Source organism: Nicotiana sylvestris, chromosome 3 (assembly GCF_000393655.2).
Source record: "Nicotiana sylvestris chromosome 3, ASM39365v2, whole genome shotgun sequence".
Taxonomy (NCBI): domain Eukaryota; kingdom Viridiplantae; phylum Streptophyta; class Magnoliopsida; order Solanales; family Solanaceae; genus Nicotiana; species Nicotiana sylvestris.
Genome location: NC_091059.1, coordinates 174,365,438 through 174,376,308, shown reverse-complemented (window position 1 = coordinate 174,376,308; position 10,871 = coordinate 174,365,438). Strand labels below are relative to the sequence as shown.

The 10,871-nt window shown below is 38.1% G+C and overlaps 1 protein-coding gene across 1 annotated transcript; it reads left to right on the top strand.

Annotated features, from left to right (window-relative positions):
* Window positions 1–4,532: 4,532 nt before the first annotated feature.
* Window positions 4,533–9,121, top strand: LOC138888384 (uncharacterized). The gene is made up of 6 exons (XM_070170240.1): window positions 4,533–5,465; window positions 6,063–6,079; window positions 6,855–7,279; window positions 7,332–7,580; window positions 7,876–8,294; window positions 8,855–9,121. Exons 1-6 carry the CDS (start codon window positions 4,533–4,535, stop codon window positions 9,119–9,121), a joined length of 2,310 nt encoding a protein of 769 aa, XP_070026341.1.
* The last annotated feature ends 1,750 nt before the right edge of the window (window positions 9,122–10,871 follow it).

Sequence of the window (10,871 nt, the reverse complement as noted above, 5' to 3'; positions counted from 1 at the left end):
GCAGGAGCATTCTCCCAAATACGTGAACAGGGAGCGATTGCCATCATATTTAAAAAAAAAATCGAAGACGCCAAGAGACCATATAGACTGGGATTGGATTGCTAGCCCGGAAAACATGTAAATCCCTCCAATATGTGTAACCAAAGCATAAGTGCATGGAGCTCACCCGCATGTTTGCCAAAGCGACGCTGCATCAATTACACAAGTTACATTCGGCCTCGACCGAACTAACATTCGACCTCGCGCGAATCAACATTCGGCCTCCTCACGCGAATCAACATTCGGCCTCGCCCGAATTAACATTCGGCCTCCTCGCCCGAATCAACATTCGGCCTGGCCCAAATTAACATTCGGCCTCCTCACCCGAATCAACATTCAGACTCGCCCAAATTAACATTCGACCTCTTCGCTCGAATTAACATTCGGCCTCCTCGCCCGAATTAACATTCGGCCTCCTCGTCCGAATTAACATTCAACCTCCTCACCCGAATCAACATTCGGCCTCGCCCGAATCAATATTCGGCCTCCTTGCTCGAATTAACATTCGGCCTCCTTGCCCGAATTAACATTCGGCCTCGCCCGAACCAACACTCAGCCTCGCCCGAACCAACATTCGTCCTCGCCCGAGTCAACATTCGGCCTCGTTCGAATCAACATTCGGCTTCACCTGAATCAACATTCGGCCTCGCCCGAATTATCATTCGACCTCCTTGCTCGAATTATCATTCGACCTCCTTGCTCGAATTAACATTCGGCCTCGCCCGAACCAACACTCGGCCTCGACCGAACTAACATTTGGCCTCGCCTGAATCAACATTTGGCCTCGCCCGAATCAATATTCGGCCTCGCCTGAACCAACATTCGGTCTCCTCGCCCGAACCAACATTCAGCCTCATCGCCCAAATTAACATTCGACCTCCTCACTCGAATCACATTCGACCTCGCTCGAATTAACATTCGGCCTCCTCGCCCGAATTGACATTTGGCCTCACCCGAATCAACATTCGGCCTCCTCGACGAATTCACATTCGGTCTCCACACCCAAATTAACATTCTGCCTCCTCACTCGAATCAACATTCGGCCTCCTCGCACGAATTCACATTCTGTCTCCACACCCGAATTAACATTCGACCTCCTTGCTCGAATCACATTCGACCTCGATCGAATTAACATTCGGACTTCTCGCCCGAATTAACGTTCGGCCACCTCGCCCGAACTAACGTTCGGCCTCTTCGCCCGAATTAACGTTCGGCCTCCTCGCCCGAATTAACGTTCGGCCTCCTCGCCTGAATTAACTAATATTCGACCTCCCTCGAATTAACTCCCATTCAATCTCACTCGAATTAACATTCGGCCTCCTTGCCCGAATTAACATTCGACCTCGCTCGAATTCAACTAGCATTCGACCTAGCTCGAGCTTCATTCACAGCCAGACCTCGTTCCAGTTAAATATGGAAACGTTTGACATCGCTCAGACTAATCAAAGACACTCGATCTCAACGCCTACCAACGATTCCTTTGTAACCATCCATCGAGGAAAACGTTCAAAAAAAGAAAAATAGAATCAGGGATAAGCAACAAAAGTAGCATTCCAAATCAAAAGAAGTATCAGAAAAGGCATCTTACAAGGGTCGAATCGCCCGTCTAGATCTGAGGACACGAATGACCTCCTCTGATGCCGCCATCCTTGACAAAGCCCCCATCCAGGCCTCGTCGGCCTTCTCCAACTCTACCATCTTCTCGATCAACTCATCACTTGAGCCATTGGCCATGATCGAACTCTGCTCAAGTTCAGCCCGCGGGGATACCACTTTGGCCTGAAGATCGGCACCCTCAGCTGCGATCCTCACTAGTCGACCTCCCCATCTGAATTTCTCGAACTACGATTAATGAAGTCCGCTCACCGAGCTCGACCAAAAGACGACCTCGATAAGCGGAAGGACTAACTGTATGGGTCAAAATCAAATCGGAGAAATTCTACATGTGAAGACAATTGTCATGAGTAACTTGCAAATCGAATTGATCTATAAGGTCGAGGTCGAGCAGTGATCAATAAGGCTGAGGCCAAGCAATGCAGATAGATGTAACAGCTAGTTTTGCTTTGGAATCTTCAAAGGAAATATTCTTCGGGATATTCCCTCTAATTGTACTTTTTTAGGGTTTTCTAGGGATATCCCTTATAAATAGGAAGAGAGAGCTTCTAAAAAGGGGCATACTCTCTCTCTAGAAAATATATAAACACATCTCTAAAGAGATTACAGGATCAGTTATCCCATATTTTCCATTAGATTCGAGAAGGGTCCGAAGATTCTTGTATTTGTTTATCATTCGTCTTTATCAAATGAAAGAGGATCCGCTTCACTCAAAATTAGGTGAATCTTTTCCTTTATTTACATTTTATTTCCATTTAATGTTACTTAATTAATGTATCTTTTTTCATACTATTAAATTTTTCCATAATCACTGCAGCATTTATACTCACTATATTTCTCTATTCATATTATTCATCTCAGATCCAAAATTAATTATCCTTAACTAAGATTTACCCTCTATTTTTTTATTTAATTAATTTAACAAAAAGTTCTCATACTTTTTTTTGGTCGAACAGTAGCGTCTTGTTGCATTTTTCAAGTACTGAGTTAGTCTGTTTGAACAATTTTTTTAGTAGTTCTTAAAAAGAATATATTTGATTGATCCTTCTTTTAGAAAAATCGAGTAGCTTGTGTGCCAATCGTCAGTGCACTAGTTGGTCTGTGGTGTAACAGAGCGTTCCTTCATTTTTTTCACTCTTGAGCATAGTGTGACCTTGTTTGACCAACAAGGATATCAAAATGAGCATTCCAAAGAAAAAATATTTTTAAAAAAAAAATCAAAATGTGTTTGAAAATAGTTTTATTCCAAAGAGATTTTCTTGACCAAAGGTCTCATTGAAAAAGTTCAAAACAGGAAGGATAGCTGATTTTCAAGTTAAAAGAATTTTGATTGAAGAAACGTTCAGGACTAATATGATAAATCACGAAAATAAATGTGTAGATGCAGATATATGTAAATGCATGTGGTGCTATGCAGTTTTGTTACTTATTATCCAAACATAATATAGTACCACCCACCAATTGGGCAGTTTCATTAAACTTGTTTTCAGTGTGGCTGGGGACATCTCTTATCATTAGCCTTTAGTGTTTATTGGACACTAAGATTATATATACACTTAAATCTATCTCTTAACGACCATGATAAATTAAAAAATTTGGTATAAATAAAGAAAATGATCTCCTATACTCATTATAAATTGAATTTAAGAAATGACCTTACAAAGATCTCTTGTGTTATTTTTACATTCATTTTTCTTTTTTTTAATTGATCTCCAAAATCAAATCTCTTATTTAAATACGAGGCGTAAATGTACTTTTTCCGGAAGTCACATGTGTAGATACGCACAAATAAGAATGTGCATAAACAGAGGCGGACAAGGCGGATCCTTTGTCATTTTAAAATGAATCTATTTCTCATTCCTCTTTTTTTTTTTAAAAAAAATAAATTGTATCCCCCACTTTTGAATTTTAAAGCTGCATTGTAATTACTAAAAGGGCCTAAAAGAGATAATAACAGACTTAATTAACTGCACATAATGTGATACCTAGAAAGTTGCCAAAAAGTAATGAAGTAAATTAATAATCAACCACCAATCTGCTTCCAAGTTATTGACAAAATCTACGTCAAAGTTAATGGCCTATAATTTGGTCTAACAGAAAATGGAATGGAGGTAATAAATTTGGTGTCGAGCTCGCAAGTTAAAATACTTTTAGGTAATGAAGTGCAATTTTATAAGTATATTTTTAAATTGTTCGATGAGTAATAATAAATAATATTGCATTAGAATATTTATCTTTTTTTAATTAATATTCCTATTGTTGGTAGTTCCGATGAGATATCTAAACACTTCAATGATTTCAATTTTCAGTGAAAATTAATTAGGTTTTAGACTTAAAATAGCCGGCGAATGTATTATAGAGAAGAAGGAAGAAAGCTTTGGTTTTGAGTCTTCAATCGATGAGAGAAAGAAAGGGAAAGAGAAGAAGGGAAAGAAGAGCTGATTTTCATATAAAGATTAGGGATTTTCGGAACTATCTAGGTAAATATATAATTTGGTCTCTTAAATAATGAGACACGTGGCAGCATCTTGGCCCTCAACTGGATTTAATTTTGGCCATTAATATGGCACACTATGCTCAAGAATGAGATGGCTGGAAAGATATATACACGTGCACACACACATGTGAAATACATTGCAAAGGAATAAAAATGATTATTTGGTTATACAATAGGGAATAAAATTATGACAAGTGTATAGGGAATATTCTTTAGTTTTGATTTTATTTTCAACACATTCACTTGTATATATAGAGAGTTTGAGATGATATACAATACAGAGAAAATTCTTCATCTTCTTTGCTAAATCTTTCATAGTATCAGAGCTCTAGTAGCTCGATCCTTCATTTCTTTTTCAAATCTCTTAATCTAAAGGCTAACTATGGCAATAACAGATGAGACTCCAGTCATCTCTACTCCAGTTGCTCAAAGCCCAGGTTCTTCATCTACTATAGTTAATCAGGACTGTAATCATCCATACTTCCTTCACTCCTCTGATGCACTTGGTATGTCTCTCGTCAACTCACCATTTAATGGGAGAAGTTTTTCAGGTTGGAGGAGGTCAATCCTAATTGCTCTTTCAGCCAAGAATAAGCTTGATTTCATCAATGGAAGCTGTGGAAAACTAAGTCCGGATTCCAGTGATCTTCCTCAATGGAGCAGGTGCAATGACCTGGTCACTTCATGGTTACTAAACTCATTATCTAAAGAAATAGGAGACAGTGTTATCTACTCAAAATCAACAATGGAACTTTGGTACAGCCTTGAGCACAGGTTTGGCCAATCCAATGGGGCCAAACTATATCACCTGCAAAAGGAGATATCTAAGTCAGTTCAAGAAAATAGCAGTGTAGCAGGCTATTTTACAACTCTGAAGAGACTATGGGATGAGTTGGATTCTCTGAGCACACACCTAGGATGCATCTGTGACTGTGTGTGTGATGGAAAAAAGAAGGTCACTAAGTTTTTGGAAGATCAAAGAGTTATTCAATTCTTTATGGGACTTAATGATGTGTATGGCCAAGCAAGAGGAAATATTCTTATGATGAATCCTCTACCTAGCCTAGACCATGCCTACTCTTTGTTACTTCAGGATGAGAGTCAAAGAGAGGTATACATGAGTCCTCAATACCCTTCTGATGGAGCATCATTCATGGCAGGAACTCAAACAAAGTTCCAACACAGGAACAACAATCAGAATCAGAAATCCTGGCCTGCCACTCAGAAGTTTGGAAACAATCCACAAAAGTTCAAAGGAAAGAAGTCTAAATACAATCCTAATGTCACCTACTCTCACTGCATGAGAGTAGGATATGTGAGAGCAGACTGCTATAGATTGATAGGGTTCCCAGAAGACTTTCAATTTACCAAATAAGCAAACAACTATCAGCGAGCAGTAAAAGGAAATGCAGTGGTAACGGGATAAGAGAAAGATGTAGCAACTCCTAACAATGAGGGAAACATCAATAATCAGCCACAAATATTCAGCAAAGAGCAAATTTCTGAGCTAGTTAACTTAATCTAGTAGGTGCAGATTGGGAACTCGTGATATACAAGTTCAGAAATCAATGCCAATGCAATGGCTGGTACAATTCTTAAGTATACTGGAACTTGTCTTTCAGCTTTTAATACTAAAACATGGATCATTGATTCAGGAGCTTCTGAACATATGTGTTTTGATTCAAGCTCATTCATAGATTTGACTCCTCTTCCTGTTCCTTTACATATTAGTCTACCTAACTCTTTCCAATTATATGTTACACACATAGGTAGTGTTTTCATTCAGTCAGATATGATTCTTAAAAGAGTTCTTCATGTGCCTTCCTTCAGATATAACTTATTATATGTTCATAAGTTATGTAGTCAATTCAAATGCTCTTTAAATCTAACTTCATATGGCTTTCTAATGCAGGTCCTTTTATTGAGGAGGTGACAAGTTTTTGGTGAAGTAAGAGATGGATTATATCTACTCAAGCCCACTAGTGTAGCTTCTGGCATTCTACCTTGTCAAGGTGTAGTTTCAATTCTAAAAGGAAGAATTCCAACAATTGTTCTAGTTCAGTTTTTTTTCAAACACCTTTAGTGGCTAATGTTGTTTCTAATGTAAGCCAATGGCATGTCATATTGGGTCATCTACCCTTTTCAATAATAAAAATCTTAGTTTCATTAATTTCCCTTCAAATTTTGATTATATGTGTAACATTTGTTCTTAAGCTAAACAAACTAGACTTTCCTTTCCTCTAAGTTATATTACAACCCAAAGGATTTTTGACTTGATTCATATTTATACTTGGGGGCCATTTAGGACTAAGACATACAATGGATTTAAGTCTTTCCTAACTATTGTAGATGACTATAGTAGAGCCACATGGAATTTTCTGTTAAGTTACAAAAGCAATGCTTTTTCAATTCTAAAATCTTTCTTTACTATGGTCGAAAGGCAATTTAGCATGAAGGTAAAAAGGATAAGGTCTGATAATGCAAAGGAATTAAAGAAAGAATCATAGGAAGCTGCCTTTCTTCAATCACAAGGTATATTGCATAAGCATCTTGTGTGGCAACACCCAAATAGAATGGGGTAGTTGAGAGAAAACATAGGCATCTTTTGGAAGTCGCAAGGGGTCTGTATTTTCAGTCTAAGCCTCTAAGGTCCCATTCAATACTGGGGAGAATGTGTGTTGGCAACCACTCATCTCATCAACAGGATACCTTCTAGAGTTTTGAAAGACAAGACACCTTATGAGGTTCTTCTTGGAAGACCACCTAACTATGATTCACCTAGGTCTTTTGGATGTCTATATTATGCATCTACTTTGGCTCATAATAGGAGTAAGTTTGAGCCAAGAGCTAAGAGATGTATATTCTTGGGATATGCACAAGGTCAAAAAGGTTACAAGGTTTTAGAAATTGAAACAAGAAAGGTGTTTATTTCCAGAGATGTCAAGTTCCATGAAGAACACTTCCCCTTCACTTTGTCCACCACAACATCTCAACCTTTATTTTTCCCTTCTACCACTTTTTCTAATATCCCACATTCTGTTCAGCCACCTATTAGCATCATCTCTACACCTGAAGCAGATTCAACTACCTCTCTTTTTCTTTCTACACCAAGCAGGACACCTGGGATAGGTTATCAAACCACTAACCATCCTGAGATGTGTGTTCTTGGGATATATACAAGGTCAAAAAGGTTACAAGGTTCTGGAAGTTGAAACAAGAAAGGTGTTTATTTCTAAAGATGTCAAGTTCCATGAAGAACACTTCCCATTCACTTTGTCCACCACAACACCTCAACCTTTGTTTTTCTCTTGTACCGCTTCTTCTGATATCCCACCTTCTGTTCAGCCACCTATCAGCATCATCTCTACACCTGAAGCAGATTCAACTGCCTCCCCTTTTCTTTCTACACCAAGCAGGACACCTGGGATAGGTGATCAAACACTAAACATCCTGAACCTTCTTCCCCTTTGCCAAGTTTTGGGTTGGGAAATTCACCACATTCTTCACCTAGTACTACATCAACTAATCAACCTAACACTTCAGTCCTCCTATTTCATCTCCCATTCACATTTTTCCCATTCCACCACATCCAATCAGAAAATCTGAACGGGTTACTCAAAGGCCAACATACCTAGATGATTATGTATGAAATAGTGTATTCCTCACTGACCTCAACTCCTCATGTTTCACTCAGTCACCTAAACCTACTACTTTCTCTTTTGTAGCACTCACACTCAACAATCAGAGTGTTCTAAAGAGTGTGTCTACCATTTCAGAACCAACAAGCTACCATAAAACTTGTAAGGAAGTAGGTTGGAGAAGGGCAATAGAGGCAGAAATTGCAACTCTAGAGCTGAATCATATTTGGGATGTGGTAACCTTACCACCAGGCAAGAAGGTTTTACCATGCAAATGGGTTTACAAAGTTAAACATAAGTCAAATGGTACTATAGAAAGGTTGAAGGCAAGGTTAGTACTAAGGGGGAACATACAAAAAGAAGGAATTGACTATTCAGAGACTTTTTCTCCAGTGGTGAAAATGACCACAATTAGATGTCTCTTAACAGTAATTGTAAAGAAAGGGCTGCATGTGTCACAACTTGATGTGAACAATGCCTTTTTACATGGAGACTTTCAAGAAGAAGTAAATTTCCTACTGGACTATCCCCTCCTAATCCTACTAAAGCATGTCTTTTGAGAAAGTCATTGTATGGTTTAAGTAAGCCTCTAGGTAGTGGTATGCCATGCTTGGTGGGGCTTTGAGCTACAAAGGCTATTAAAGTTCCCTCAATGACTATTCATTGTTCTACAAACAATCTGCGGATCTAGTTTCTATCATAGTTGTTTATGTCGATGATATTTTGCTTACAGGCAGTGATATTGAAGGAAACAACCAAATTACAGCTTTTCTCAATATTGAATTCAAGATTAAAACTTAGGAGACATTCATTATTTCCTAGGGATAGAAATTCTTCAAGAAAAACATGGGTTCATTATTAGTCAAAGGCAATTTACCTTGGATCTTTTGAAGGAATTTGACTTCTCTGGTTCGGCAGTGTCTTGACCTCTTGATCCTTATTCCAAACTCAGTGCTGATGATGGGCCTCTTCTTTCAGATCCCACTCTTTATTGACATTTGGCGGACAAACTCAATTATCTCACAAATACTGGCCCTGATTTGTCTTTTGTTGTGCTTTGTCTCAGCCAATTTATGCAAAGACCATGTCTTTCTCATTCATTGTTGGCATGTATGTTCTACGCTATCACTCTGCAGATCCTTCACATGGTATTTTTCTATCTTCATACCCTTCATTCAATTTGATAGGTTTTTGTGATTTTGACTGGGTGGCTTGCAAAGATTCTCGGAGGTCCGTCAGTGGGTTCTTTATCGTGCTTGGTGGAGCACCAAATTTCCTGGAAATCGAAAAAGCAAGCGTCAATATCCCTTTCCTCTGCAGAAGCAGAGTATAGGTATATGAGAAGAGTTACCGTAGAAATTACCTGGTTGGTTCGCCTTCTCGCAAATCTATCTTCTCCATCTTCACTTCCTATTTCAGTTCACTCCGACAGCCAAACAGCTATACATATCGCCCGTAGCCCTGTTTTTCACGAGCGAACAAAGCATGTTGAGCTCGAATGGGACTTTGTCTGCCAACAATATCTCTCCGAGCTAATTTCCCTTTCCTTTGTCCTTTCTCACCAGCAGCTCGCGATCTTTTTACCAAACCTCTACCAGGAGCTTCACATAATCTCATCTTGCACAAGTTGGGGGTCCATTCTCTCCCATCCAACTTGAGGGGGAGTGTAGAGAAGAAGGAAGAAAGCTTTGGTTTTGAGTGTTCAATCGATAAGATAAAGAAAGGGAAAGAGAAGAAGGGAAAGTAGAGCTGATTTTCAGACAAAGATTGGGGATTTTCGGAACTATCTAGGTGAATGTATAATTTGGTCTCTCAAATAATGAGATACTTGGCAGCATCTTGACCCTCAGCTGGATTTAATCTTAGCCATTGATATGGCACACTATGCTCAAGAATGAGATGGCTGGAAAGATATATACGCGTGCCCCCACACATGTGAAATACATTGTTAAAGGAATAAAAGTGATTATTTGGTTATAGGATATGGAAAAAAATTATGACAAGTGTATAGGGAATATTCTTTACTTTTCATTTTATTTTCAGCACATTCACTTGTATATATAGAGTTTGAGATGATATATAATACTGAGAAAATTCGTCATCTTCCTTGCTAAATCTTTTAAATATATGTATAATTTAATATATGTATAAATACGTATAATCTATATATAGTGGCTAGAAAAAATAAATATTAAATCTGACCGGCTATTTGTGTACAATCCCTTCTACTTACTCTCTGTGCGCGCGCGTGCCAAAAAGCATCGAATCCTTATTCAAAATCTCGCGTTTGCCAATTGTGCATAAATTATTTGAAATCAATGCCAGGGTTTTCTTCTATTTTTATTCTCTTTTTCTCGACAAATATGTAAAACCTAGATTCATTCAACTATTTTTTGTGATAAGATTTACAATTTGGTTGAACAGACCACTAAATCACATTTAAGTTTAGACCAAGCTAGTGCCAAAGTTGGATTAATATTGGATGCGTTGGTCAAGCAAAAGTGCAAAACCATTCTTGGCTCTGCTTTTGTGGATTCTTCTCCCAACTGTATTTTAATTTTCTTCTCCATAACAGTAAACACATATTATCAGTCAAAAAGTGATTACGGAAAGAACATTTATATGTTCTAAAAAAAAATATAGAAGCAATGACATCATTTTCCATTCATGTTGGGTGATTTTTAATTTAAAATATTCCAAAATATCGACGTTGCTCGAGAGAAAACACTTTTTATGTTGCTTTAGTAGTGTAGTTAGAAATTCCTTAAACGTTTGGTATAATTGGAATTGTTGGAATGTACCTTGATCGACACTTGATCTTTTAAAATCATTTCTTTGAGAGATTTGACTGTCAAATAGGATGTGGAGTGGAAGTCGAAGATTAAAGTAGTAGGTTAGTAGGTCGTGTACTTTTCTACTCCATACCAGTAATTTTAATATTACTCCCCTATTTTTTTATTTTTATTTTACCATCACTACTTGTTATTTTTTGCTCTATCTTATTGTTCTTGCTGTTGCGGAAGCCAAATGTATATAGTGTGAATAAGTCACAACTACTATACCAAAAATTATGACAGCCACCA